Below are 27,988 nucleotides of genomic sequence, written 5' to 3' on the forward strand. Positions count from 1 at the left end.
CGTGGGAGCGGCCCTGGACAGCTCGCACCGTGTATACGGTGCCCATGCGGCCATGGAGCCACGTCACCGCGACGTGAAGGACTGAAGACAAGCCACAACGGAACGTTAAAACTGTCAAGGAGCAAGGGGATGCAGCCGTCTAAAGTGACCCCATAAAAACTTTAGTGCAAGAACAAATACGACACAGTCGGCCGATCAAGTGGCGCCGAACGTTAGCCCGAGTTGAGTCTGCTTCATTGCATGGTGGTTGCCCCACTGCCGCATGCACAGCCCACACGACGGCATCTGGCATCCTAGTCACCTGCAGCTTCAAGATAGTCTGCCACGGCCTTCAGCAGAGCCCCTAAATCCCTCAACCGCGCTGTTGCAACATCAGCAGCTCCATCATTGCGCGCCACGCTGCCAACTCCCTCAGCAGTCATGGCGGCCATGCCGCTTCTGCCCCCTTCACCACCATTGCCGCCACTGCCAGCTGCATCTGGTGCCTGTGTTTCACCGGCTGCCGCCACAGCGCCCGCTGCAGCCAGTGCCGCACGCGCAGCCTCCAGCTTGCTCAGCACCTGCCTGCCTGTCTACGTGGGTGGAGGCCAAACGATGGCGGCAACAGGCGTCAACGGGCTGCCCATGTACCCAACGCCCCAGATGTGTCATGCATTGTACAGTGCAAACTTAGCAGTCTTGCCTCACTTTACTTCGCACCTCTGTCCCAAGCCGCGTCCTGCACACCTTGGTGCCCGCCGGCCCAACTTGGCACTTTGGCAGCGTGTTTTCCAGTGCTCCAAGCCACGGCATATGGCACACCTACCACCCGTGCCCCGCTCTCACCTCCGTTGGTAGCAGTCGGTAGGCCTCCGTGCCGTAGCCTAGGCCATACGCGAGCTTGCCCACCTCGCGCCCCTGCTGCGACAGCAGCGCCCGCGCGCCATCTGCGTCCCCCGCCCGCAGCAGCAGCTCCGCCCGCTGCACCACCCCCTGCACCGCCTGCAAGCACAGTGAACAATGACAGTGTCAGACGTCACATCAGATGCAGCTGTCCGCTGGATAGCCGCCGCCGATGATGAAGCCGCGAGGCCATGGGATCGAAGCCTGTATACAGGCACGAGTGGGGCTACGCAGAACGCTGCAGACACGTGCGGCGGGTGTGCTTCTAACAGAGACCATGAGTGCCCATAATCATGTTGTTCTTCGCAAGCAAGAATAGCGCCGCACCTGCACGTCCGCTGCGAGCTGCTGCGTGGGGCTGCTCCGGCTGCCGAACATACTCTGGAACATGCGGAGCTCCGCCACGCGGCCCTGCAGGCTGCCACCGCTACCTCCACCACCGCCCAGGTATGACGAGTCCGCAGCATGTACTGCATGGCCGCTGAATATCGGTAGCAGCCCTACAAGCGCAGACAGTCCCCTGTGGTCAGGCGGGCGGGCACGCAAACCTGCCGCGGCTAAAGGAGTGGGCTCGCGCAGCCCAGCACTCGTGTAGCCCCATAGCCCCCCTCCCATTTTGCATTAAATACTTGATTGTATTGTTTTATTTCTGCATACCTAAGCACAAGCTAGCCAGTCCTGCTCCAGCTTTTGCACTCCAAACACTTGCATCTCCTGTCGCTCCGGTTTGCCTTCGGCATGAATTGAAGTGTATACTTGCTCGGTCCTGAGCTTGGACTATCACGAGGCATCTTCTCGAACCCGCAACTTGCGGACAGCTGAGTGCGCCTGTCGCTGTCGCTTGGCGCAGGCCAGCCGGCTGCATGCTATAATCTCAGATATAGCTGAAGTGCAATATGTAGAAAGCAGTGCATTTTGGTTCGGCGGGGCATTGAGGGAATGGAGGTTGGGCCTTCGTCGCGGACCAGGCGCCCGAGAGGCCGCGTGGACCCGCAGCCAGGCGCCGCACGCTCCAGCACATCAGGTGAGCCATATGAGCACCAATTAAGGCAGGGAGACGGTTTGAAGTTGGAAACAACTCCAACACGCGCTCACTCGACCGCTTTTGCCCTCCCTGCCCGTTGCCCGCGTTCCCCCGTTCAGCCCCCAAGGAGGAGGTGCTGAACGTGCAGGTGTACATCAAGAGCGGGGGCACATATATCCCCTCTTCCACACACACTGCCCCCTTGCCCAGCTCATCACGCCGGCCGACCGCGCACCTGGCGCATGCCGGCCATTTCACATCCCTGGACCAGGGGGCGCCAGCACAGGGCGCCCCCGGGACTTCAGCGCCCGATGGCCGCGAGGATGCAGGGTCTGAAGAGCCCAATGTCCATGATCGGGCTCCTCAGGACGGTGCGGCTTCCCAGGCCAGTGTGGCCACGGCAGCGCCGGGTGCCAGCGGAGCGCGCCTTGATGTGCAGGCCGGCGATGGCCGGACAGACCAGCCAGCGAGCAGCGGAGCACACGCCGCGGCACACGCCACGGCTCAGGGCGGCGCGGTTGCAGCTTCTGGATCTGGCACGCGTGCACGAGCAGCTGCACGTGTTCAGTGGGGCCCCGACGTCGCCGCCGCTACGTACGCCGGCTCGCATGTAGACGGGCCGACAGCTCGTCGGCCAGGCCCGCTGCAACCTCCAGCTCCAGCTCCACCGCCTCGCCCTTCGCCGCTCCCGCCGCCCAGCGCCTCCCTCATTGCCGGCTCTGCCGCGGTGGAGCAGGTGGGCGGCCGGCGTGCGCCGCTTGACCTGCTGCAGGAGCAGTACCTGCACCAGCTGCAGTTGCAGCAGCAGCGCCAACACGCCGCAGCAGGGCGCGGTGGCGGCGGCGGTGGCGCTGCTACAGCCGCTGCTTCTGGTTACCATGTGCTGCAGCCGGACCCGGCAGAGGTGACGGAGGCAGCGGTGGCGGACCTGCATGGAGGTAGTTACTACAACAGCGGGGCGGCGCGGGCGCGGCTGGAGGTGTTCCAGCGGCAGGGCCGGCTCACGGCTGAGCTGACCGCGCTGGGTCTGCCGCCCGTGTATGAGCACAGGAAGGGTGAGCGGTGGGGTGTGACAGCGGCATTCATTGATGGGGCCAGCAAGGTTGGCTAGAACAGGGGTGACAGCCTGGCAGAGGGCTGCGGTGCGGGCAGGCTAGGCCAGGGAGTGTGGGTGCCGCTGAGCTGATGCCTGTCCGCACATGCCTTGCTGGCACAGGAGTGCTGGTGGGCAAGCAGGTGTCCACGGAGCCCCTGACTGCCGCTGAAGCGCGCGCCGTCGCCGGTGCCGCGGAGGCGGACGTATTGGGACTGGAGGGCCCCCAGCGCGTGGCACAGCAGCCGCAGCTGCCTCCGGAGCCCGCCTGGAAACGTGTGCGGCAGCGCGCGCTCAACCCCGCGCACAATCCGGTCATGGCGCGCAACATTCGCGTCAAGGCGCAGCTGGCGCAGCAGGCGGCGCGAGTAGCGGCAAAGAAGGCCGCCACCACTAACACCAGGTACCAAATGTGCGCTTGTGGAGGGCAGCTTGCGGAGGTATTGGTGCTGAGAGGCTACCGTCATCGTACTCAGTGCTGCACTGTCTTTGTCGAGAACGCTGTCGAGGACGCTACAAACCGGGGTTGGGGTCGCCACTACTGCCCTGCAGCTACCGCATGCTGCGATACACAGCGGCACTGGACGAGGCGTCGCGCACTATCGCCAAGCTGCGGGTGGTCAGCGGCGCCGAGGAGCTGCGCATGGGGTACGTACGAGCACGCTGGTGTGTAGAGGAGCGCTGTGCACGTGATCCAGCGCGCACTGGTCGCACACATGCTAGCATGGCAGAGGGCAATGGTGATCTAGGGCAAACAAACAAGCGAGGCTGACACTGCCAGTTCCGTCCCTGCTATCACATGCGGATGCGTGCCTCAGGTCGGCGCCCATCTCCAAGCCGTACCACCCGCGCCGGCGGAGAGACGGCGTGCCCGCCAACGAGACGGAGGGCGGCGACCTGCTGCCCGGCAAGATGTCGTGAGTGGGTCGGCAGCACTGAAGGGCGGATCTGAGCTTGAAGTATTGGTCACGACAGGAGCCTGGAGCGTGTTTCCTGTGCCAGGTCGTGACCATGTCCAGCTTTCTGTTCGTCCGGAAAGCATCTCCATCGCGTCCTGTCCGCCGCCTGTGTCCGCATGGTTCGCCCCCACCATCGCAGCAAGAAGGTGGCGGAGCAGATAGCGGAGGACGAGGAGCGCGCGGCCGCGGCGGCGACGGCAGCGGCCGCAGTGCCGCCGGTGGAGCGGCGGCGGCAGGATCAGATACAGGCCCTGGCTGATGTCATCATGGCGGCGCCCAAGGCAAGTTTACTTGACAAAGCTAGGTGCTGATGCCATAACCACCGTCTGCAAGCCGAGCACTGCCTGCTTGACACTGCTCAAACACATACAAGTTTCGAAGCGCCCTCGATACCATGCACACGCACTCCACCTCCCCGACTGCAGCTGGGCATCACGGAGCTGGGTGTGTATCTGCCCCGCGAGGTGGCAGCCAAGGCGCAGGCGGCAGCCAACAAGGCGGCCGCACTGGCATGCGCGCGCGCCGGTGGCGCCAAACGCGGCACGGCGGCCGGGGCCTCCGTGCCAGGTGGTGGTGCTACCGACGGCTGGGAAGGTGCCGGAGCTGGTGCCGAGGATGGCGCCGAAGAGGCAGATGATGCCCTGCAGGCCGCGATCCGGGACCTGAATCGTGTCATGGCGAAGGCGCGCGCTGTGGTGGCGGCCACGGGTGGCGAGTATGGCGGCGAATACCTGGGGCCGGAGCCGGAGGGCGGCTGGCCCGACCCAGATGCCGACAGCTTCGATTTCGACGGCAGCGGCACTGGCGGCGGTGTTGGCGGCGGTGGCGGTGATGGCGGAGGCGTGCGGTCGCCGCTGGCTAGCTCTTATGGCGGCGAGGGACACTACCTGGTGGAAGAGGGGCTGGCGGACGAGGAGGAGGTGTACGGCGTGGCGGCAGGTGGCGGCAGCCACGTCGGCCGCAGCTCGGAGCGCGGCGGCATGGACCAGGCGATGGCCAGCAGGGCGGGTTGCCTGGCAGCCATAGGAGCACCGCTTCCACCGCACGTTTCTCACTACCCGGAGCAGGCAAGGCCGTCAAATGGAGCATGTGGCTGGTGCCGGTAATTTACAGAGACAATTAGACGTCTGCCGAAAGCCTGATCGCCAAAAGTTGGGCGTCGCAACTGAAACCTTGAACCGGGCTGCTACCACCCGTGCAGGTGGTCCTGCAGGAGGACGCCAAGGAGGGCCTGGTGGTGGTGCGCTACCCGGCCGGTACCGCTGTGCAGCGGCGGCGGGCCACGGAGCGCAGCCCTGACCGTGGCATGCAGGCCGCACGAGACAAGGCCGAGAAGGTGCGTGCCCCTGTCAGGATGCCTTCGTTCTGTCGTTCAGGTCTCAAATGGCTCAATCGACTTACGAGGATAGCATTCCTGATTTCTATGCCCTAAGAAGCACCGTCGCGGGTACTGAGCCTGATCATGTGCAACTGCATCACCAACAAAAGCCGCATGCCTGTTCGCAGGTACGGGCCGCGCGGGCTGCGTCAGCCTATGCTGGGATTGCTGACGTGGAGGCCTTGCGCCGCCCTGGCACCAACCTGCAGAACGAGACCACGGGCGGCAGGAAACACGGCCACCAAGCATTTTCGCAGGCGCCTCCTGGTGCAGCTGCAGCTGCTGCCCCTGCAGCTGCAGCTGCGGCTGCGGCTGCGGCTGCGGCTGCGGCTGCGGCTGCGGCTGCGGCTGCGGCTGCGGCTGCCCCTGCCCCTGCGGCTGCGGCTTCACCCGCTGAAACACACCAGGCCCCAGGCGCAGCAACCGCCACCGCTGTCGGGCCGGCACCTTCGCCTGTTGGACAGACGGCTGCCATTGCCCCGGCGCCTGCGCCACCAGTGCCACGGGGCTCTGCCGCGGCGCTGCTGAAGGTGCCAAACGAGATACGCAGCACCGGGCACCGCCGGCGCGAGGACGTGCCAGGCTCAGGGCGGGATGTTGGTGGTGGCCTCGCTCGCCCCGTCACTGCCGGCAGCAGCCCGCGCCGCGCACGCCGACAGCCCCCGGGAGTCGGGGGCTTTGCCGAGTCGGCTGACATGCCGTACTGGATGAGGCGCAGTCATGCTGAGATGACGGAGGAGGCGCTGGCAGCTGCCGAGGCGGCGGAGGCAGAGGCAGCTGCCGCAGCTGCAGCGGAGGAGGAGACGCTGTTGGGCGGCTGGCGGGAGGGAGATGGCAGCGACGAGCTGGGCGCTGCTGTGGCGCCGCCTGCACCAGGCACGGCAGCAGCGGGTGCTGGGTCCGGGCAGCTACAGACGGTGCCGGCACCGCAGCCTCACGCAGCTGCTGCCAGCTCGACACGCGCCGCGGTGCGCGCCGCGCCTCCTCATGTGGCAGCGGCCGCAGCCGGCCCTTCCACGGTGCTCGGGGCTGCCCGCGTGCCCGCGCCCGTGCCAGCTGCTGTGCCAGCTGCCGTGCCAGCTGTCTCCGCCACGGCACCAGCCGCGGCTGCACCTGCGGTTGCAGCGCCTCCTGCCGCGGAGCCCGGAGAGGAGGGCCGCCTGGACCGCTTCACCATCCTGTCAGACGACGAGGACGGCGGTGCAGTCAAGGGCTACCAGCCACGTCGGCGGCGTGGCGCCCCTGACCCTGCCGCCACCGGTGGCAGCAACCCAGCTGCCCTGCTTGCGGGCGCGGCTGACAACTTGGGCTGGGCAGACAGCAGTAGCTCGGATGAGGAGGACCCCTGGGGTGTTGATGACGTGGACGAGTTTGGCTACCCTCTCGAGTTTGTGCGACAGCGAAAGGCCGCCGCCGGCACAGACGCGGAGGCGCCTGGCGTGGCGGATAGCCCTGAGCGTGGCGGCGTGGCAGAGCGCGGCGAGGGAGAGGGAGCTGGCGACGAGACCAGCAGCAACGGCTCCTGGGGCGTAGACTACCAGCATCTGGGCGGCGCGCAGCACCTGCAACAGGTGGGCGTCGGGCAGCGAGGCCCCGGAAAGGGAGAGGCGCAAGGTTCAAGGTGCTGCTTGGGCGCGCCATGTTGGGCAGTGGTTTCGAGCCTGCTGTTGTTCCGAATCTCCTCCACATATGCTGCATCGCCTGGCCGACTAAGCCAGGGTCGCCCCAATGTGCCGCTGCCCGACCAGGCCTCACTGGCTGCTCACTGCGCCCCTGCTGCCCTCACCCCGGAGACCCTGCAGCAACTGGCCGCTGCGAAGCTGGCGCAACACGCCGCGTCATCTGCGTCAGGGGCAGAGGGCTCGGCGGCGCAGCTGCTTGCGGAATTTGGGCTGGCCAAGGAGCGTGTGCCGCACCCCAATGACATCCCGCCGCTGGCCTTTGCCGCGCCTCCCGCCTGGCTGACTAAACCCATCCCCGATTTCTACGAATACTACCGTGACTCGCCCAAGCCTATGGCTACCGATTCGGATGCGGATTCGGTGGTTGTGGTGGCTGCGTCGGGAGCGGGTTGGAACAGCGGCGCGGCAGGGGCTCCGGGGCAGCTGAAGCAGAAGTCGGTGGGGCGGGTGCAGGACGCGCTGCAGCAGGCGAAGCGGCAACAGGCGGCCCGCGTGGTGGATCACGATGCTTACACATTCCACTTTACAGCGCCTCCGGATGGTGTGTAGCCTGCTCGAGATGTAATGTATGACTTTGGAGAACGGAACACTGAGTACTAATGAGCGTTTGAAATGCTGGCGGTACTTTGGTGTGCTGCTGTCTGGGGCTCTCGTAGTACTTTCCTGTGCGCCGGGTCATCCTTGTAGGCTTTGCATCCGACGAGCTACGACGAGTACGTGGCCGCGTACACGGACTGTGCCGGTGTACCGTACTAAAGTAGCGCCCAAGCACGGGTGTACATTCAAGAGCCGGGGAGTGACCTTGAGGGAATGATGTTCATGGCTCCAAAGCATGGTGTGTATCCACTACGCAGCGGGCAGCATCGGGGCGCAGGGCAACTTCAAAAGGCTCAGGATCAGGGTGAATGGTCAACGTCGTGGGCAGGACTGCACCCCTGGGGCAGGGAGGGGTCCCGTCGAACTGGCCTGTGGCGTCCTGTGCAGTCCTGTGGGCTCTGGCAATCGCGCATGCGTCCATCTGTCCACCCACCGACAGCTCGCTGACCTTCAGCTCGAACTGAACTTCCGTCTGACGATAAGACAGTGTCTGACTATAAGATTGGGACTACAGGGAGCTTGTATGCGCTTGACATTTCCTTGAACAAAGCTAGAGCTGCTTTGAGCCAGCTGGCCGTTTCAACAATGCCTTCCGACGAGTCGGCAGAGATTCTTCAGGAGCTTCAGGGACTGGTGCACGACGAGCTCAAGGTTTGTGCTGCGCATTTCGATTTCGCTCTTGCAGCATTTGCTAGCCACGCCCTTCTTCGCGCTCGACGTGAGCTAGTGGCAAAATTGTGCAGGTGCTATCCTACAAATGGGTGGCGCGCCAGTACTCCATTCCCGCCAACCGGGCCAAGCGGTAAGCGCTCTTGCAGCGCTTGCAAATGTGCTTTCTCTGATTGAAACGAGCTTCCTGGCTGTAGGGTGCTATTCCAGTTCGCTGAGCAGCAGCGGGACAAGGTTCGCACAGTCTACCTGGTCTCGGGGTGGACCCAGCACGACCCGCCCAGCCATGTGCACCAGCTCGTGGAGGCCGGTCAGCTTCAAGGTGCGGGGTTAGCGATTTCGTCTCGCGCATGCTGGTATTGAGCGGAGGCAGTGGATTCCTCAGCTCAGTTAGGACGGCAGCAAGTGGGGACGGGGTAACGGGGTTGCCTGGAGGATTTGGCTGCGGGCCTGCGCTGCTTTTACTGAGGTTGCGTTCGATACGCCGCTTGCGATGCAGTGTGCCGGGAAGCCTTCGGCGAGGTCACGGGAATGCACGTCTACAGGTACGGCTAGGAACAGGATGGCTACACAATGTCGCAGCTGTGCAGCTGTGCTCCCGCTGGCACCTAGTGCACCCACTTGGGGATCAGGCCAGCCGCTGCCCTGGCTGACACACTTTCAACCCTGTCGCACCGCTCACTGCAGCGTCGCACCCAACCAGGCCACAAACCCCGACAGCCTATGGCAGCACACGCACCAGCAATCACAGCAGCTCCTGAAGGAGATCCTTTCGGGAGAGCCCAGCGCCAGCGCGGACGCCTTCCGTACCAACAGCTGCAGCGCGGTGCGGTTCACGGCCCAGCCAGCGGCCGGTCAGCCGCCCCGGCCAGCTGCGGCACCCACACTTGCGCCAGCGGCCAAGCAAGCACCGGCGGCGAAGGCGGCCCCGGCGCCAGCGGCTGCGACACAGCCTGAGTCCAAAAGCCCGGCAGCTGCGGGTAAGTGCAAGGATCAGCGGTGTACCTTTTCGGTCGTAAGCCGTGCCCTGACTTGCCTCGCACGGCTCAGCCTCTTAACCAACACCCGCGTGAATTCCCCTCCACCCCGCAGCCAAGTCAGCACCGGCCGGCACGGCGGCACCTGCTGCAGCCGGGCCCAGCGGCTCCTCGCCGCCCAAGGCCGCCGCCGCCTCGCCGCCAAAGGGCGGCAAGGGCGCGGCGGCCGCCGCCGGGAAAGGGTCAAAGACGCTCGCCAACATGTGGGCAAAGGGCTCTGCCAAGCCCAAGGGGGCCGCGGCAGTGCCCGCGGCCGAGGCTGAGCCCGTGGCTGCGCCGCCGGCGGTGGTGAAGGCGGAGCCGGTGGAGGAGCCGAAAGAGGAGGACGGCGGCTTCGTTGCGGCCAACCGGGGCAAGAAGCGGCGGGGTGCCCAGATTGAGGACAGCGATGACGAGCAGGAGGCGGCGGAGGAGGCGGCACCGGCACAGCAGCCCGCCCCGCCGGCCGAGGAGGCGACAGCCACGGGCAAGGGCAAGAGCAAGGGCAAGGGTGTGGTAAGTCAGCGGCGGTGGTGGGCATTTGGGCCAATGAAATTTGCCTCTACATGCCGACACGTGTGCATCAAGGGTGCATGCAATTCGAGCTGCTCCAAAGTCCATGCTCATCACCAACGCCGACAGTCATGGCACACAACGCATGCCCCGAAATGCAACTTCCATGTCAAGAACAGCATACTCCTGTACATAACACCGTGTGTGCCCAATCGCGCAGGCGGGCACCAAGGAGAACAAGGGCGAGAAGGGTGGGAAGCGGGCCAAGACGGTGGCCGTCAAGGAGGAGGCACTGGCGGTCACGATGGAGGCGGAGGAGCCTGCGGCTGAGGAGGAGCCCGCGGCGGCACCCGCGTCGGCGCCGCCGGCATGGGCTACCGGTGCGGGGGTTGTTAGTGTCTGCCGCTCTAGTCCGCAGCGTGAACACTTGTGCCGTATGCTGCTGTAAATTTATTATGACGTCGTTGTGATAAAAGCGGCTCCCGACTCCTCCACTGCTATCTCAATCAACGTAGCCGGCGCAAGCACTGGCGCTGGCGGCCGCGGCCGCAAGGTGACGCGGACGTACATCAATGATGACGGCGAGGAAGTGACGGAGGAGGTGTTCGAGGACGGGCCGGCGCCGCTGCAACCGCAGCAGCAGCCGGCGGCGGCGCCATTGCAGCCGGCCGCGAAGGCCGCGCCGCTGAAGCCCGCACCTAAGGCCGCCGCGCCCGCGGCGGCGGGGAAAGGAAAGGTGGGTTTTGTCGGGGCTCGTGCGAAAGCACGCCGTGTTAGGAGCGGACGTGCGCTGTGCGGTGATGCGCTGGGAGGGCCACAGACGACTCATGCTAGCCGTAGCAGGACGCCGATCCTTTGGAGACGGCGATCAAACGCACGATGTCTTGACGTTCTGCTCCGCGCTCGCACCTGATCTACTGCAGGGCAAGGCGCCGGCTGCCGGACAAAAGAGCATGACCTCGTTCTTCACAAAGAAGTAAGGTGGAACGAGGCGTGCATGCATGGCCTTACGGCTGGTGACTAGGCTGTGTGTTGCGCTTGCAGAGGCGTGACGTATCTACTTGCTGCTCTAGATGGGGCTCGACGCAGTGCCGCAGCGTCCGGGTTTGGATGCAGGATTTCATACAGGGTAGGGTTGGTGGCGCTGTACTGTGCATGATAGAATACGAGGTCAATCAAGGCCATGATGCACCAATGCGTCGAGCGGGTATGTGCCTATTGAGCATAGGCGCGGGTGCATCTCGGGCTGTGGAAGACACGGTCGACTCGTGGGTCGACTGTGGACTCGCGACACGGTACGTACTGGCAGGTCCTGGCCCGTTCCCCAGGGTATCTGCAGTGATGGTGGCTGGTGTGGGGGCCTTCCTAACACTGCGTCACATGCACAAGGTACCCTGCCCGTGCGCCCGTGCGTCCAACAAATTCCTGACTCCTTCGATGAGTAAGATCACAGTGACGACCGGCGAGAAGGCGATGGGACGCGACCATCCAGCCACGTGGGTTGCAGCTAAAAGCCCGCTTTATAACCATGTCCCAGAGGTATCGGCCCTCCTCGCCGTGAGAGGCCACGCGCACCAGACGACAAGGGGCCAAACCGGCGGGAACTGTTGTGATCAACTTCCCAATACAATAGGAAGGCTGCCGTATTCATAACTTGGTTATGTACATGTGTAATTTGATTCTGCTTGCCCCGCTTCGCAATCGTGACACCTCGTGAGGTGTGACTGCGGTTGCGCTTGGCCTTGTCAGCTATTGTACAAATACACAAGCACTGTGTGGTTACCATGCGTGATAACAAAACTGTCCCAAGATTACAGGACGCGAACATATCGTCGTGGTGATAAAACACACACCAGCAGCAAATCGAGGCCAGAGGCTTCGTACAAGACTTCTAAAGTATGTTTTAGGTCTGACGAACGTGCGGCCCGGGGCGAGGCCTCGCTGACAGGCTTCCGGCGAACGGGGCCATTCGTGTTGGCGAACGGGGCCATGTCAGTGGTATCAGGCTTGACTCGTTACGACGAAGATGAGAGCGCTAAGGCTATTTGCCCGGCTGGTCGTGGCGCTGCTCGCCCTCACCTGTGTCAGCAAGCCGCATGAACGCACCTGTGGAGTGTACGCTCACAGCAATATCACCAACGAGCCCGAGTTTGTCGAGGAGTGCTTGGCAGCGCTCCTGGAACCCCTGGCCTTCTCGTAAGTACATACCCAGCCACGGGCAAAAAGTGGTGCGCGCGGCCGCCCAGCCGCACGCTGGCGCACTCCAGTTCTTGGGTGCACGCAGGCATCTGCGGGCATGCCACACACGCACATGCACGGATGATGCGAATTCTAGTCAGCTGCACTTTTGTATCCATTTTCCGCCACGAGCGCGTTGCTGAGTAGTATCCACCACGTACGTGGCCAGCACCACAGCTTCAACCTTGCTTGACTGCAACGCAGGCGCCCGTTCAGTTAGTTGCATGCGAGCCAAGTCACACGGCCACCTTGATTACTGATCGGAGGAGGGCGCACCTGCCCGCCATGCCGCATACCGCCGCAGGTGCCAGGGAGCAAGGGTGCACGGACCCCTTGCATTGCCGGGGGGTGGCAACGGGACCACAGCAACAACCGCAGCGCTTCGGCAACCGGGGATAACCACCCGCGTGCTTTTGGTGGGTGGAGCACGCAGACTTCACGTTTATATTTAGTGGCGATTGTGTGATTGTGAAAATGGGCCCGGGCCTTGAGACTGCGTTTGGTAGAGTCTTACGCGGATGGTGAGGGCGTAGCTACATGTCCCGCCCACGCCAGCTACCAATCATTCTAGCTACTTGAGGCATCTTGACCGGCATCATGCCATCACGCATGTCTTGAATTTATGCGTGCGTGGGTTTGGCACTTCCCTCACAAGCAAGGACATATGGGGACATATATATGTTTGCCGTGCGTGTGCGGCCATTCCTGGGGCGCAGGGCGCTGTCTTCCAGTACTGCACGGATGACGGGGTAACCAGGGTGAGTTCGTTGTTAGAAGCCTGCCTCCTCAGATGTATACATACGGTATGTGTGTCAATGAGCCAGCAGAACTATTGACGAACATTATTGCAGCCTGCAGCCACAGCGAGCGTGCTGCACATGGCTTGATGACTGTTTGAACGCGCCACGCGCACGCCGACACGCATAACTTACCACACGTGCTTGCCCTGCCGTCATCCCTGCTGCACGCCCCTGCTGCACGCAGCCCGTGCGGGTCCTGGTGCCGCCCACCACCACCGGCAGCCTGGTGGCGGCAGCAGCCAAGGCCATCACAGATGCGTTTGCTGACTTCCCTTACCGGCGGCGGCCCCTCATCACAAACTTCACCCAGCCGGCCAGCCTGCGTGCCTACGAGGATGAGGTGTTGCGGGCAGCGGCAGATCGCGCGAGCGCGCTGCTGCATGCTATTGCAGCATCGCCACCAGAAGCAGAGGACGGAGCCAATGGCAGCAGCGCCAGCCATTCGAGCAACATCTCGCGCTCTCCAATTCCTTCGTATGATACCATCTTCATGACGTACGCAACGATGCAGGTACGCGGGCCTACGTAATGTTTTTGCTTTTATATGTGGTGCTGAATGGACGGGGCATGGGAGTGAATGGCACATGACGTTCCGCACGGCGGACACCCCGCCACACGTACGTGCGTCCCGCATGGACTGCTGAGCACCTTTCTTTGCTCGTTTTCACAGGACCTGCGAGCTGCACAGGCCGTCACGGGGCTCGCTGCAATTTCCAGCATGGACCAAGTATGTAGAAGATAGATGTAGAGGCGCATGTAGAGCGAGGCACGCAGATGTATTGGCTACTGGGTCAGTCAGTCGCACAGCAGTACCGGCTGGAGCCCGTGCGCCTTGGCGGCGTGTCATGCAACGCACGCACACGCACACGCATACGCACACGCACGCTGATTGAAATGTTACGCGTGGCGTACGGTAGATAGACCGGCACGCACGCGTTCGCCACCTACCACCGCCGGTCCATCGCTCATTTCCTCTTGCTCCCTCTTTACCTCCCTCCCTTCCCGTAACCAGCTCTTCGAGCGGCAGGACATCCACCCAGCGCTCCTGGGCCTTGTGACATACGCGGACGAGCTGAGCGCGGTGCCGCTGGACGGCTCGCAGCTGCTGCTGTACGTGCGAAGGGACGTCCTGGCGGCGGCGGGCGCAGCAGCGGCGGCTGGAGGCGCTGGTGGCAGCAGCAGCGGTGGCGGGGGGCTGCGGGTTCCGGACACCTGGGAGCAGCTGCTGGAGGTGGCAGCTGTGACGAATGGGCTGCAGGCAGACCAGCTGGTGGTGACCGTAAACGCGACCGGCGGCGTGATGTACGAGCAGGCGCGGCGGGCCGCGGTGGCCGGGTTCTGCTTCCCGCCGTCGCCGCGTGTGTTAGGGGACCTCGCCCTCGCCGTGCTGGCGTCGCTTGTGCAGTTGTCGGGGCCACAGCAGGTGAGAAGCCTGCACAAGGCTTGCTTGTGCGAACGGGTGCGCTTACCGATGCCGGTCCGGTGCCTGCATGTGTAAACCAAGAAAGTTGTTCATAACCACCTGTTCGCCGCTGACCATTTCACCGCAGGGCATGTACTTGAATCCTGACACGTTGCAGCCGGCAACCACAACCGCCGCCATGCCGTACGTGTTGTCGTACTTGCGGCGCCTGGCTGCGTACTCGGCCCCCGTGGCCTTCTCGGCTGGTGCGCCGCAGTTCAGCAACGACTTCGCTCTTGGGCGATGCGCCATGACGGTCGGCACGGCGGCGCAGTTCAGGCGCAACAGCCACGCCGCGCACCCCGCCGGCCCCTCCGCAGTCATCGGCCGGGTCACGGCGACGCTGCTGCCGGGCAGTGATGTGGTGCTGTCAACGGACGGCCGGGAGCTCGTGGGCTGCACTGCTGATACATGCCCGCACAGCGAGACCGTTGCGAGGGGGGTGTGGTCGGGCACTAGCAGCACTACCGGCGGCACCACCAACAGCCACAGGCGCCTTTTGGCGACGCTGGGCTCCAACGCCCCCGCCGCCGTCAGTGGGTCCGCGGCCGCGGCGCAAGCCATGGCCGCAGCTGCTACATCCGCAGCCGCACCTGCCGCTGCTGCTGCTGCTGCTGCTGCTGCCGGTGCGGTCGTGCGGGTGAACCGGTCACCGCTGCTGGTCCCTGAGGGCCTGGCGGGTGGGCTGGACGGCACGGCTGACGTGATGGCGCAGCTGTACTCGTGGACGCTGTTGAGCAACTTCGGCGGGCCGGCCGGCAGCTGGACGGTGAGTGGGCGAGCTGGGCCTACGGCGGAGGGTGTAGTTGTGGCGGCATGCGCCTTTGTCTATGCTGCGTGAGTCGAGGCATGCATGCGAGGCGTGCTTGCAAGTGTTGGCTTGTTTTTCGAGCGAGAGTAATGGCCTGAATGAACTGGTCGTACGTTGGCATTTTGCTCCCGTGCGTCTGCTGCAGCTGCTGCTGCAGCCTTCGGCCGGGGTGGGCCCTTGGCGCAGCTCCCACCTGGAGGGTGGCGCCGTGGACCGATGGTCCGCCGCCGGGTTTGAGGCAGCTGACACGCAGTCATTCCTGGCCGCGGCCCGCAACACACTGGCACACCCCAACTACGCACCGCCCTTGCGCACCCGCACAGCGCTGCAATACACGTGCGTACTTGTTGGATGGGAGGGCGGGTTCTGTTCGTGCTGCTGTGTGATTGAGCCGGGCACAGCATTGCGCATGTGTGCACACGCACGCGCACGCACATGCCAATCGTTTCTCATGCAGAAGCAGGCCCATACATGCGGGCCAATGGCTACCAGCCAAATGCTGAGTTCACACTACTTTGATTGGGCACACGTCCACCCACGCTTCCAATCTGCATCAAGCAAAAACCCACGCACGTACGCAGGCGCGCGGTGCAGGACGCCGTGTGGACGCTGCTGGACGCCCCGCCCATTGTGTCCTGGAGCGCGATGCAGGAGCAGGCGCACCAGCGCGGGGTGGCGCAGGCGCTCAAGGACAGCGTGGGGCTGCTGTACGGCGCTGACACGGCGCCCGTGCCGCGCGCGGTGCTACTGGCTGAGTACCGGAGCAGCCTGGAGATTCTAGGCAGCCCCAACTGCGTGAGTGCTGATGAGCCACCGCAGCAGGTGGGTGGGTCGTCATGTATGGAGTTGTGGTGCTGGATGTATGTAGGGGTGGCGTTGAGCACGTGGGGTTTGGACGGGAGCATGGAGCGCGGACAGGTGATTCGTGGCATCAGCATTATCTAGACAGCTGCATGGCTGCTGCGTGTTGCTTCATGTGTTGCATGACCTGGCAGCTCATGTCTGTGTGCTCACCGCGCGCAGGGATCTGGGGGCCAGAGCAAGTCAGCGTCAGCTGCCGTGGCGGGCGGCATTGTGGCGGCCGTGTGCTTCACGGTGCTTGCGGTCCTGGCGCTGCTGCTCGTGTACCGCGTGTGGCGAAGGCGGGGACTGGGGCGGCGGCTGTCGAGCAACTGGCGTGTGTTAGAGGCGCCCAGCGCCTCGCCGGATACCGCATTGCTGGTCACCGACATTGTGAGTACGGTATGGTTTGGATCTAAGAACCGGTGGCGTGCTACGGGTAGCTAGGGCAGCCACGGGCAGAACAACATGTGTGTCCCCCGGGACCGCCGCACCTAGCTGCTGTTACTAACCTCCTATGTCGTACGGTCTTTGCTTGTCTTACAGGAGGGAAGCACGTCATTGTGGTGAGATCCGGTTGTTGGTGTGCAAGTTACCGATCCGGGGACAGCTGTTGGGTTGCTGTGAACTTTGGCACAAAGATGTCACTGTGCAGGCGGGGCCCGCACTTTGCTGGTTCAAGCTGTGGACTGACGGCGTGTCCCCGACCCTGTGTGACTGCTGCTGCAGGGAGGCGCTGCCGGAGGAGGTGATGGACCGAGCGCTGCGTGTGCACCACATCACCGTCAGAACGGTTGGCCGGAAATATTCAGCCTATGAGAGCGCAACGGAAGGTAATAAGTTTCACATGGCTTTTGCACCTCATGCCTGAACAATTCGTTCACTCCTTGCAATCGGGCATCTGCGTCTACCCCTGGCCTTGGTTGACGCGAGCTGACCGTTGATCTGCGCTCGGTCCCTCTGCAGGTGACTCCTTCATCCTGGCTTTCGCCTGTACCGCTAATGCGGCCCAGTTCGCATTGGAGCTTCAGCGCACGCTGCTTGTGAGTCGGGCAGGCAGCAGGGAGTTGTCAAGGGCACCGGGCTTGGGCTGGTCATGGCATACATGGCGCATACATGCTGCGTAGTCCTCGCTGCTGCATTAGCTGTCCCCCGCCCCGCTAACTAACTTTTGGACGTTTATGGCTGTATCCTAGCTCTATCTCGGACTCCCCTACTTTCTGCCTTAGCTCTGACTGATACCCCATTACCCAACACTATCTAACAGTGTGATGCCTGCGCCGCCACCGGCACCCTGCAGATGGCGTGCTGGCCTGAGGAGCTGCTCGAGGTGCCCGGCTGCGCGCCTGTGTACGTGCGCAAGCTGGACTGGGTCGCCAAGGCCAACCAGGTGTCGCTGGTGCCGGCGCCGACACGGTTTGGCGGCGCCGCCTTACCACACGCCTCAGGCCCCGGTGCCATGCTTGGGGAACCTTCCGCTGCACATAACGGCCGGGGTCGGCGCAGCTCAATTGTGCTTGAAGCCCTTGCGTCTCTCAGCTCTACTGTGGGCGGCGGCAGCGGCCAGCTCTCTCGCATGCTAACCAGTGGGCTGAACGGGGCGGACGCATCGACACGCATCCCCGCAGCCATGGGAGCGCTGAGCGCAGCAGCCTCGTTTCTCTCGGCCCAACGGCTCTCAGAGCTCCAGGCATCGAGACATTTACAGCTTTCAGTCTGCTCTCGGAACACCGCCGGCACGCAACCTGCTGACGCCACAAGCAGCACGGAGCCTGCGGCACGCGAAGGGGTTAGCACCCAGAAGCACACACTGCAGCAGCCCGCCGCGGCGGAGTTGCCCCGGGATGCTCAGGGTGCGCACGGTAGCAACCCTGTGGGCGGCAACGTCATAGCAGGGGCAGACGCGCGTGGCAGAGGGAGCATGGATAACAACAGCGGTGGCGAGGAAGGGGGGCGTCAGCAGCAGATTGCTGGGAACCAGCATGCTGGCGCGGCGGCCACACATGGCGGCGTTGTTGACGCAGCAGCCGCAGAGGCTGCGGCGGTGTTGCCCAGCGGGTTGTCAGACGTACCCCAGCTGCTGCCGGCACTGCCCTCAACGCTGTTGCTTCGGCCGTCGGATCTCGCGCTCGCGTTCAACTTCGCGCCACAGCACCGCGTGGTGAGTCACCTGTAGTGGTGGCTTGTTCAATATTGTTCGTTGTGGTTGGACTCATATGTCCCTTGTACGGTAACGCACTTTTGCCGCCCACAGTACCTTGCAGAACTTATGGCCATAGCAACCTCCATACCCTCTCCTCGCGCCTCTTTTACCATGCACACACAGGTGTCAGCTGGCGGCATCCGCCCCAGGGCTATGGACGCCGCTGCTGCTGCTGGAGCTTCTTCATACCTAAGCTTTGGTGATGTCCTGCACACAACCGCGCCTGCTAGCACGCTTGGCGTGCCGCCGCTTGCATCTCAACGCGGCGGCATTGCTACTCAGCCGTTCCAGAAGGGCCTTCACGTGCACTTACAGGCACTGCAGCACCAAAGCAGTGGAGGGGATGCGCTGGGGCATCAGCAGGCAACCACAACCGCGGCACTCGAAACCGGCAAAAAAGTGCCGAGCTTCGGCACGAACTTCTGGGCCGCGGCTGCAGCTGCTGCAGCTGCTGCGGGCCTGGTACAGGGAAGCCGGCGCAGCAGCAGGTGGCTGCACTTCTTTCAATCTGGCGGTGGAAAGGGCAGCCACACGCGGCGGACGTCCACACCGTCCGGCCATGCGAACCCATCAGAGGCACCAGATGCTCTGCTGGGCCCTGACTGCGCCCCCGACAAGCCCGTCGTGCCTCATGCAAGGGGCGAAGCAGGGCTTCAGTCACAGAGCGTCCAGCAACATGGAGGTCCAGCCGCGCCCAGGTTCGAGCGCATGTCGGCCTCTCACGTCGAGAGTAGGCATGCCCACTACCCCGCCGCTTTCAGTCCACCTGCCGCTGCTGCTGCTGCCAATACCTGCAGTGCCAGCGGTGCTGCGGCCACTGCTGCTGCCAATAACTGCAGTGCCAGTGGGGCTGCGGCCACTGCTGCTGCAGCCTCGTCATCCGCGGCCCTGGCCCTGGCCAACCGGTTCTCTGCCCTGGCGGCAGAGTTGGGACCGGGCGAGTTCTCGGTGCACGGCGGCAAGAAGCTGGCCCAGCGCAACAGCCTGCTTCAGCTCCAGCCGCCACAGCAGCAAGGGCAAATGCTGGGCATACGGGGCTGGTCGTTACCCAGACAGGCCTCTCGCAACCGCGCAGCGGGCGGGGGGGCTGCTGGCGCCACTGTTGTGAGCGTGGCCGACACCAACGCAGCAGCCAATGCTGCTGGAGGAAGCCAACAGCAGCACTTACTAGGCGGCGGCAACAAGCGGCGGGATCCCTTGCCTGCGCTGCGAACCAGCAACCCGCAGGAGCATGGGGCCAGGATCAGCCAGGCGCGCTGTAGCAGCTTTACGGCACATGCGTCCGGCACGGGGGCCTCAGCAGCCGCGCACCACCAGCTGCCCTCGTCTGTCCCCTAATGGAGCTGGCGTCCGAACAGCAACAAGGGCACGCAGCGGGTCGAGGGCGAAGGTGCGGCCGCCGCCGCTGCTGTCGCCCCTGCTGCTGCTGATGCTTCGGGGTATGGTGGGGTTGCGCAGGAGGTCGGCACGCCACCGCCGCGGCAGCATTCGCCGCCGGCAAGCACTGCTGCTGGCCTGGTTTCAGCAGGCGGCGGTGCGCACCGGACAGGCAATGCATCCGGATGGATTGGCGTAGCCACTGGTGCTGGTGAAGAGAAGCAGCGCAGCAGCCTACGGCAGAGCGCGTCGATGGGCGATGGGTGCACAGCGCCTCCAGCGGGAGGCGCCCGTGGCGCGGCAACCTACAGCAGCATGGCTGAGGGGGACACGGCAGCCGCCGGGTTGACGGCGGCAGACACCACGAATTTGACCGAATCATCGCCAGTTGCGAGTCGCATGAACTCCTTCCTGCAGATGCTTCCTACCCGTATCCACTCGGTAACGCTGAAGCTCCGCAATCAGCTGCACATGCAGCAGCCGCAGCCCCTCAGGCCGACGCCATCACCCTGCCCACCCGGCGGGCAGCGGGTCCGGCCCAGCGGCGGCATGCTGTCTCGCTGCAGTTCGAACGGCTCCGATGTATGGAATTTGCCGGGGGCGCCGTCCGCACCAGCGGTGGCGGCGCCGCACCATGCGTCACGCCCGTGTATCCCGCCGTGGCGGGCGCTTCATTGCACGAGGATGCCACGCACCTGAGGGGCGACGGGCCCGTGGACCTTCGCAGCCTTGCGAAAGCTTCGTCCCAGGGCAGCCTTACCCAACTCATCAGCAGCAGCGGGGCCACAGCAGTCCGGCGCGGCCCCTGCTCTGCTGCGGAGCCTCGAAGCGTCATGGAGACGCTTGTGGAGGAAGCTACGCAGCAGCTCACAGCGCTGATGTCAAATGCCCCGCTGCCTAATATTGCCGCTGGTGACCGCGCTGCTGGCGGAAGTGCCACGATGGAAGGTAGCGGCCTGGTGCTGGACGACGGCAACGCTGTCATCACTGCAGGCAACCACCCAGCAGTTTCCAACAGCAGCAGTCAGGACGGATACCGGCGGCTTGCTGAGGATGCGGCAGCGGCGCGTTTGGCAGCCAACCGGAGGGAAACGCGTGAAGCCGCGGCGCTTGGCATCATCATAGGAACGGAGCCCCGCACGCCGCTGCTGCCGCACGCCGATGACTACTTGGATTGGTCCCTGGCTTACAACGCGCAGCTGTCCAACCAGGTAGAGTACAGTGCCGAACGTGCTCACCTGACCACGATCGCCTCGGTCGCGGGAGCGCCGAAGACTGCGCCGCCGCTGCTTGGCGTGCCGGTCCCCGGGTCACTGCTGGAGCTGCTGCGGCGCGTGTTCGTGCCACTGCCGCCTGGCGTGTCTCCAAGACAGGACCAGCAGCAGCAGCTGGCGCTAGGTGTGGCGCCGAGTGAGACGCAGCTTGTGTTTGCTGGGCTGCGCGTGCGCGTGGGCCTGCACTGCGGCGTCACGGACGCGCGCGACATCCAGTACAACGCCGCCACCGCGCGCATGACGTTCGGCGGCGAGGGGCTGCGCATCGCCAAGGCCGTGTGCGACTGCGCCAGCGGCGGGCAGGTGGTCATGAGCGGGGAGGTGCTGCTCAGGCTGCAGGCGACCCCAACCGCGTCCGGTGGGATGCTTATCCCACATCAGGGACAGGTGCGCTCATTCGCAATCCTGCTGTATGTCTGGATCGCAGCAGCTCACACACATGCATGTATCAAGCTTGCCTGTCAGCGCTCAATTGCTTGCCTATGCTACCCCTCCATACGTCTTGTTTGTATGCCCGTGGCCTTATCAACACAGACCCGCGTGTTGGACCTGGGCGACCACCAACTCCTGGAGGCGGTGGCGGCGGCGGCTGCCACGGGGGCAACCGCCGCCCGCCATGGCCAGCCGGCAACGCGCGGCGGCGGTCAGGACGAGGTGCGTGCGTGCGTACCTGCTGCCGGTAGCTGCCGGTAGCTGCCTGTAGCTGCCGGTAGCTGCTCACCGTAACATACCGGTACATGTAAGCGCGCCTTTGAAGCCTCTCACGTATCGATTGAATGACCCTGACCGCATGATGACAACCCCTTTCCCAGGCTGTTCCGGTGTCTCGACATCTGCTCAGCATCATGCACGCGACGCTGCTGGGCCGACTGTCTCTGATGCCGCCCGTGCGGTCGGCCATCCACCAGTACACGCCCGGCTTCATGGACGCCCCTGTTGGAGAGTCCGTGACGGTCGTGGTGTTCAGGGTGAGTGGGTGCGTGCTGCGCTGGCCCCAGCGCACGGTGTACGAGTCAGCAGTGCGCCGCACGCGCATACATCAATGGTGGCTCTTGATGCCCACCCCTAACCCCCTGCTCTGCAATCCATACATCGTGCTTACGTGCTTCCGCTTGCTTGCTTGCCCACCCGCATAGGTTGCGCAAGCCTCAGCGCTGCTGGCATGGAATGCCCAGGCTGCCGCAGATGCCCTGACGCTGATAGAGATATACTTGCGTGCCTCCTTGGGGCCGCTTGTGGCAGATGTCTTGGAGCCGGAGGAGAGGCGAGTGAGTGCCGGCGGGGCCATGCAGGAGCCGCTCGCCTGCTACCTGGCCGCCGCGCCGCCCGGCAGCCCCTTCGGCACCTTTGTCGCGGGCTTCAGCCAGCCCGCGGCGGCGGCGCGCTGGGCGCTGACCGCCGTCGCCCGTACGGCGGAGCTGCCCTGGCCCGCAGAGCTGCTGGATTCGCAGTGGGGCCGGCCGCTGGACAAGGTCACGCGCGCAGAGGCGGAGGCAGTGACGGGCGCAGACGCGACCGCCTCGGGGGCAGCTACACCGCTCAAGTTTGTCCGGCGGCGTGCCAGCCGCCACCTGGGGGCCGGTGCCAGTGGCGGAAGCGGAGGCGGTGCAAACAGCAGCTCGCGGCATAGGCTACCGAACGTCGCTGGCGCTACCGGCGTGCGGAGCGTGCCGACCTCGCCCCTGTTTGGGTCGATGCCGCGGCCACCTGCTGCCGACACAGCTGGTCCCTCCGGCAGCACGCCGCCTGGGTCCAGGGCGGGCGGAGGTGGCAGCAGCTGCGATGGCGGCACACCGGCGGGGACCGCTGCGGGGTCGAGCTTCCGCAGCAACCGCAGCGGGCCCCTGTTTGAGCGTGTGCTTCAGCGCTCCAGCTCATCGCGCATGACGCCTTCGCTGGCAACCGGCGGCCATCACTCGGACCACCGGGGCACCAGCGCTGCCGGCACCCCCTTGCCTGCAGCCTTGGGGAGCGGCGGCGGTGGCGGTGGGCTCAGCACCGGCCGCAATGCCCGCGCGAGATCGGCCTTTGGCGGCACACAGTCCGACAGCCCCTCCTCAGAGGCTATGGTTTCGGCAGCCCGCGCATCCTACAGCAAGTCTGATGTTGGCGGGCTGCAACGACAGCTGGGGATTCAAGGACAACCATCACGAATCTTTGAGGGCGGCGAGTCGGCGGTCGAGCTCATTCCCCTGGAGACGATGGAGTCCGAAGACGACTTCGAAGCCGCGGACGAGCCCAGTGGGCTTCACCAACGTCATCCGGGCGGCTGCTTCAGCACCATGCTCAAGACTGAGCCGTGGACGTCCGCACCTCCACCGTCCAATGAGGACAGTGGCAGAGGGCCCACTTTAACCCAGCTGATGCCGCAGCGGCGCTCGGGGCAGTACGGAGCAGCTGGTGGTGCCCGGGCCGTGACGGGCCGCAGTGCAACGGCCGGCGGGGGCAAGGGCAGCATTGCACCACACGTGGCGGGCTTGATGCACGCGCGCCTGTCAGCCCCGCAGCCCGTCGTCCTACCACAAGGGTATGGTGCAGCAGCTGGCCGGTCTTCTGCCCGGTCTCGAACTGGCGCCGGAGATGCCTTGCTGTTTCCACTGGCCCCGGCGGCTGCCTTCATTGCCAGGAACGTGAGCAGTGCCCACAGCACCGGCACCCCGAGCGGCTTCCCCCAGCAACCATCCAGGCTCGCTCCAAACGCGTTGCAGTATCCAACGCCTGGCGCTTCGGCCGCATCCGCCGCGTCAGGCGCCTATGTGTTTGCACCTGCGCCATCCACGGTGCGGGCGGGCTCAGCATCCACGGCCACAGCAACCGCGTTAGCATGTAGCAGCACCGCCGTTGCAGCTGCAAGCGCCTTCGCTTCAGCAGCAGGCCCGGCTGTGCTGGCCCTAGCGGGGAGCATTCCCGAAGACGAGACTACTCACCATTCCCTGGACCAGCTGCAGGAGCGGCTGAGCACGCAGCAGCGGTCGGTGCCCATTGGGCTGATTGCTGCGGCAGCGCTCTCGGCCTTGACGGGAGCCCAGCAGCCGCCGCTTCATGAAGTGATGACGGCAGCTGCAGCAGCTGTACGCCAGCCGTTCCCCGCCCGCGCCTCGATGGCGTCACCTGTTCACGCGGAGATCACGCCTGCAGAAGCGGATGAGGACAGCGGAGGGGCTGCTGCTGCCAGTACCGTTGGCCGCCTGTCTGACGCCGTGTCGTGCCCTGTGGCGGCGTTGACACAGCAGCGCGAGGCCAGCGGCGCCCTGGAATCCATGTACAGCGGCACGAGCGGCTTCAGCAGGCTGGGTACGATGGGCCGGCGGCTGGATGACGTCATGCCCTCGCCGGAAGCGTCTGGTATGCTTCGTAGCTTTGCCATGGAGGCCGCCAGGGCCATTCAAGAGGGTGCGGTAGACGACCCTCGCTTGGAGGCGGCAGCAGGGGGGCGGCGGGGGCAGCAGCTGCCACAGGAGGAGCAACAGCAGCAGCAGCAGCAGCGGCACACAAGGCCGCGCACGGACTATGACATTCCACGGCGCGCCAGCCTGCTGCAGCTGCGGCCGGCGGGTCCGCACGCAAGCGACCGGCGGCCGCCAGTAGGCAGCGGGCGCGGCAGCGGCGCTCACGATAGCAAGTCCACGGTGCGCCGCCTTCACGCGCGCATGCTGCGGACCCTGGCAACCTCCTTCAGCGATGCTGGCCTACGGCGCAAGATTGCCGCATCGAAGAGTGAGATAGCGGTCGGGGCCGGCAGCTCCGAAGCCGGTGCAGCCTTCGCCTCGGGTGTGGCTGCTGACTCCACAGGCGGCAGCAGCAGCCGCGCGAGCGGCAAGCGGCTTTCCGCGTCAACGGTGACGCATGTGGCTCGGCTGGCCTCGCCGGCCTACAGCACCAGCAACGGCGGAAGGGCTGGGCACGAGCCCACCTCTCCGCTTATGTCCACCGCAGGGACGGCTGGGTTGGACGCGCGCCACTTTGGCACGCCGTCACAGCAGGGGCACGGATCCTCAGGAGCGAACTCGGGATTTAGAGCTCTGCAAGTGCTGGTAGGAAACCGGCGGGCGCCACAGACTGGGGGCCGGGAGCTCTCTGCTCCAGGCCTCGATGCACACGGCCGCGGCGTGCTGTCGACACCAGCTACTGCGCCGTCCGCAGCCGCAGACGTGGTGGCAGCGGCGGCGGCTCGCGCGGAAGAGGACGCGGAGGTGGTTAGCTTTCGCGGCCTACGCGTGCGGCTGGGGATGGCGGTCGGTCCGGTGGCTGTGCAGCTGTGCCCGCTGACCGGGCGCGTGGTGTACAGCGGAAAGACTGTCAGTGCAGCCGCGAGCGTGGCTGCCCCTGCACGCCTGGGGACCATGTACGTCACACAAGAGGCCGCAGAGGCCTTATCCCAGGGCGGCGCGCGCCTTGTGAAGTTGCCAGAGCCGGAGGAACGCCCACGGCAGTCAAAATCGCTCCTGCTTCTGCCCGTCAGCGTGGGCGGCTCGCTAGCGGTTGACCAAAAGCCAAGCGGCACACGGCGGCGGGCTAGTGCCTTGTCGTTTCTGCTAGGGGTAAGGCCCAGCGTCCCTGCCGGCCTTCCGCTCAGGCTGGCCGGTGGGGCATCGATGCCAATGGCGGCAGGCGCCAGCCAGCAGAGCAACAGCGGGGCGGGTCAGCACCTTCTGCGCCTGCAGACACACAACACCACAGAGATAGAGCAGGTCTTGCTGGATGCTGTGGCCAATAACACGCAGCAGCGGCAGCAGCAGCAGCAGCAGCAGCAACAGCAAGAGCAACGGCAACAGGGGCGTGGGAACGTGTCGAGGACAAACTATCTTCAGCAGCCAGCAGAGGGCCTTACATCAGCACAACAGCCCACATACAATAGCGCCTCGACCACAGCAAACCTCGTTCCAGCGTTGACAGAGCCCGTAAGCCATGCTGAGGATCCTACCATTCAGCACAGCTCGTGGCTTGTGCCGTCGATCCACAGATTGTCTGCACACAGATTACCACGGCAGGGGCTCATGGCCCTTTGTTTAGGTGTCGGATAGCAGGTGTCCCCTAACATGCTAATTTGAAGGCATGTACTGGTATGGCATGCAATGTGGGTGCATTCTTCCAGAAGGTTCCTTTTGTTTGCACACACTATGCCTCCATTGTGGGTGGTGAGGGCTGCATGTGCTCCCATACATGCACAGCTGCAATGAAGCACTTGTTATGGACCAACTACTGCACACTTTGACTTCATATAACGTTCTGTGATTCTTTTCTTCAGAATGCTAGGTGTTCGTGTTGGGACAGAGGTGGCAGGGCCATTCGGCGCGTCCGTCTCGCATGGTGTGCCCATGTGCTGTCGGGAACGCCACATATCATAGGGGCAGGCTTGGTGCATGCGAAGCGAGGAAACAGGCGTGGTGGTTGGTAAGGATAGCAATGCCACGGTTGCCGGTATGGCAGTACTTACCTAGGTGTGCCGTGCATAGTCAACAGGATGCGTCACATGAGTATTTGAGAACCGCAAGGCTGGCATCTGAATAATGCAGGAGACCTGCGTGCAGGGGCCGTATCTTGTTTTCGGGGTAATGTATAGCTCCAAACAAAAACGGTCGGGTGGCCGCCGTCATTCATTTGGGCACATGGCGGTTTGGGGGCTTCTTCATAGGAATTCGGACAATACCTGCCTCAAACCCGGGCCAACAAAGTCTCGCCCCAGACATTAGCCCCCGGGAGGAATGCCGAGGAAACGGCCACAATGGCCGATGTATGTCTGGAGGCATTAAGATGGGAGCCCTGGCTGCTGCGTGAATGCGTGTGGGTAGGTAGCACCTTGGTAGCCAGGGCTTAAAATGTGAATGATCTACTGTCTAAAGCTGATACCATTACAATTGTCGTATAGCAGCTTGCAAGTTATTTGACATGGTCAGGTTGCGACATGTGGACTTGTGAATTGCGACATACGACATTGCGACATAACCCACATACCGCCCAAACGCATCCAAACCCACCAAACATATTGTGCATGCATTCAATATGCCTCTGGTAAGCGTGGAATGCCGTGGCACACAACAAAACGTGTCACGGTTGCCACGGTGGTGGTGGCGTGGCGCAGGGTGCGGCCAGTGGGAGGAGCTTGTGGCTATGCTAGCGCAATGCACCGCCGCAAAGCTGGGAGATGTTACTTGAATGAGCTCTAGGACGCGTAGCTATGCAAATATGGGCGAGTCTTGGTATGTGGGTATGTCGTATGTCGCAATTCACATGTCGCAACCTGGCCAACGAAGTGCTTGCGAGTGAATGCGAATGCAAGACGCCGTCGCGAGCTCCAGGCTAGCAATAAACATCACGAAAGAAGTTAGTGTCAGCGGCAATGCGGTTACTTGTTACCTTCGAGACGAGACACCGGTGCGCGCTCCACGCTGCTCCGCATTCGGCACGCCAAACGGAGTCCGAGTGTCGTGGAGACTGCTGCCGCTTGCAGGGGCGGACGCGTTCCAGCTCGCAACTAGGCTGCTGCCATTCGCCGCGACAACGCGAAACCCACAAAATGCACCCACCTGGAACGGAGCCAGGCATCCGCGGGCGCCCATGGAGCATATGCGTGGGCAAGCGGAAAGAAACGGGAGAAGAAAGAAGCGGCGTGGCGGATGTCAGTAGCCGATGCCGGGCAAAGCTGCCGAGCAAGTGAAGCAGGGTGGCTGCCTAGCTGGGGCCGGGCTGATTAGAGGGCTGAACGGCGGCTGCACCGGGCGAGCTGTACTGGTAGTATGTACTGGCGCCGGCCAAGCGTGGTAAGTATGGGCGCCGCTGCATGGATCCCGCCCCCATGTGCCGCGGCGAGGCTGGCGACGATGCAGTGGCGTACAGCTGACAGCTGAGACGGACGGGCGCGGACCGCTGTGCGGTTCCCCACACCCGTCCAGGGACCGGCCCACGCACGGTGCAGCGGGGCCGGCCGGGTGGGGGAACCGTGCTGACAGCTGAGTGGGCGGCGGGCGGAGGGCTGGCCGAGCTCGGTGCGTGTCCACGGCATGTACCCGAAACCGCTGAAAAGCCAAACCAAGAAACAAATTCTCCAGAACCAAATAACCAAGGTGTAAGACGACGACGACCCGTCCGCGCAGTGCTGCAATCGCGTGCATGCGGCCGCGTGAATGCTCAGGCTGCACCCGCAAGCGGGAGGCTCGCCAGTTCCAAACG

The 27,988-nt window shown here is 64.1% G+C and overlaps 5 protein-coding genes across 6 annotated transcripts; 4 read left to right on the forward strand and 1 right to left on the reverse strand.

Moving 5' to 3' along the window:
- Nucleotides 1-68: 68 nt before the first annotated feature.
- Nucleotides 69-1,564, reverse strand: CHLRE_03g202339v5 (uncharacterized protein). Its single transcript, XM_043061393.1, has 4 exons — nucleotides 1,540-1,564; nucleotides 1,210-1,382; nucleotides 826-981; nucleotides 69-572 (listed from the first exon to the last, which is right to left on the reverse strand). The coding sequence occupies exons 2-4, from the start codon at nucleotides 1,258-1,260 to the stop codon at nucleotides 294-296; spliced, it is 486 nt and encodes a 161-aa protein (XP_042926543.1). The 5' UTR covers nucleotides 1,261-1,382; nucleotides 1,540-1,564; the 3' UTR covers nucleotides 69-293.
- Nucleotides 1,565-1,664: 100 nt separating this feature from the next.
- On the forward strand, nucleotides 1,665-7,986 carry CHLRE_03g202300v5 (uncharacterized protein). Its single transcript, XM_043061391.1, has 10 exons — nucleotides 1,665-1,906; nucleotides 2,026-2,961; nucleotides 3,123-3,402; nucleotides 3,552-3,647; nucleotides 3,818-3,916; nucleotides 4,098-4,239; nucleotides 4,384-5,025; nucleotides 5,160-5,294; nucleotides 5,465-6,907; nucleotides 7,085-7,986. Exons 1-10 carry the CDS (start codon nucleotides 1,822-1,824, stop codon nucleotides 7,565-7,567), a joined length of 4,341 nt encoding a protein of 1,446 aa, XP_042926544.1. The 5' UTR covers nucleotides 1,665-1,821; the 3' UTR covers nucleotides 7,568-7,986.
- A 128-nt stretch (nucleotides 7,987-8,114) lies between these two features.
- On the forward strand, nucleotides 8,115-11,499 carry CHLRE_03g202250v5 (uncharacterized protein). Its single transcript, XM_043061390.1, has 9 exons — nucleotides 8,115-8,266; nucleotides 8,359-8,417; nucleotides 8,482-8,606; nucleotides 8,784-8,829; nucleotides 8,972-9,264; nucleotides 9,377-9,816; nucleotides 10,034-10,193; nucleotides 10,329-10,549; nucleotides 10,737-11,499. The coding sequence occupies exons 1-9, from the start codon at nucleotides 8,201-8,203 to the stop codon at nucleotides 10,791-10,793; spliced, it is 1,467 nt and encodes a 488-aa protein (XP_042926545.1). The 5' UTR covers nucleotides 8,115-8,200; the 3' UTR covers nucleotides 10,794-11,499.
- A 95-nt stretch (nucleotides 11,500-11,594) lies between these two features.
- Nucleotides 11,595-19,556, forward strand: CHLRE_03g202202v5 (uncharacterized protein). Of its 2 annotated transcripts, none has more exons than XM_043061387.1 (15): nucleotides 11,595-12,009; nucleotides 12,356-12,467; nucleotides 12,768-12,809; nucleotides 13,036-13,362; nucleotides 13,522-13,578; nucleotides 13,864-14,274; nucleotides 14,402-15,082; nucleotides 15,270-15,460; nucleotides 15,706-15,946; nucleotides 16,148-16,357; nucleotides 16,511-16,530; nucleotides 16,694-16,797; nucleotides 16,931-17,007; nucleotides 17,265-18,125; nucleotides 18,291-19,556. In XM_043061387.1, exons 1-15 carry the CDS (start codon nucleotides 11,840-11,842, stop codon nucleotides 19,503-19,505), a joined length of 4,719 nt encoding a protein of 1,572 aa, XP_042926547.1. In that variant the 5' UTR covers nucleotides 11,595-11,839; the 3' UTR covers nucleotides 19,506-19,556. The 2 variants fall into 2 exon arrangements, with proteins under 2 accessions (XP_042926547.1, XP_042926546.1); XM_043061388.1 differs by having other exon boundaries at nucleotides 15,706-15,919.
- Nucleotides 19,557-19,754: 198 nt separating this feature from the next.
- On the forward strand, nucleotides 19,755-27,246 carry CHLRE_03g202200v5 (uncharacterized protein). Its single transcript, XM_043061386.1, has 4 exons — nucleotides 19,755-21,205; nucleotides 21,353-21,472; nucleotides 21,631-21,786; nucleotides 21,955-27,246. Exons 1-4 carry the CDS (start codon nucleotides 20,129-20,131, stop codon nucleotides 25,840-25,842), a joined length of 5,241 nt encoding a protein of 1,746 aa, XP_042926548.1. The 5' UTR covers nucleotides 19,755-20,128; the 3' UTR covers nucleotides 25,843-27,246.
- Nucleotides 27,247-27,988: the final 742 nt, after the last annotated feature.

The sequence above is a fragment of the Chlamydomonas reinhardtii genome, chromosome 3 (assembly GCF_000002595.2).
Source record: "Chlamydomonas reinhardtii strain CC-503 cw92 mt+ chromosome 3, whole genome shotgun sequence".
NCBI lineage: Eukaryota > Viridiplantae > Chlorophyta > Chlorophyceae > Chlamydomonadales > Chlamydomonadaceae > Chlamydomonas > Chlamydomonas reinhardtii.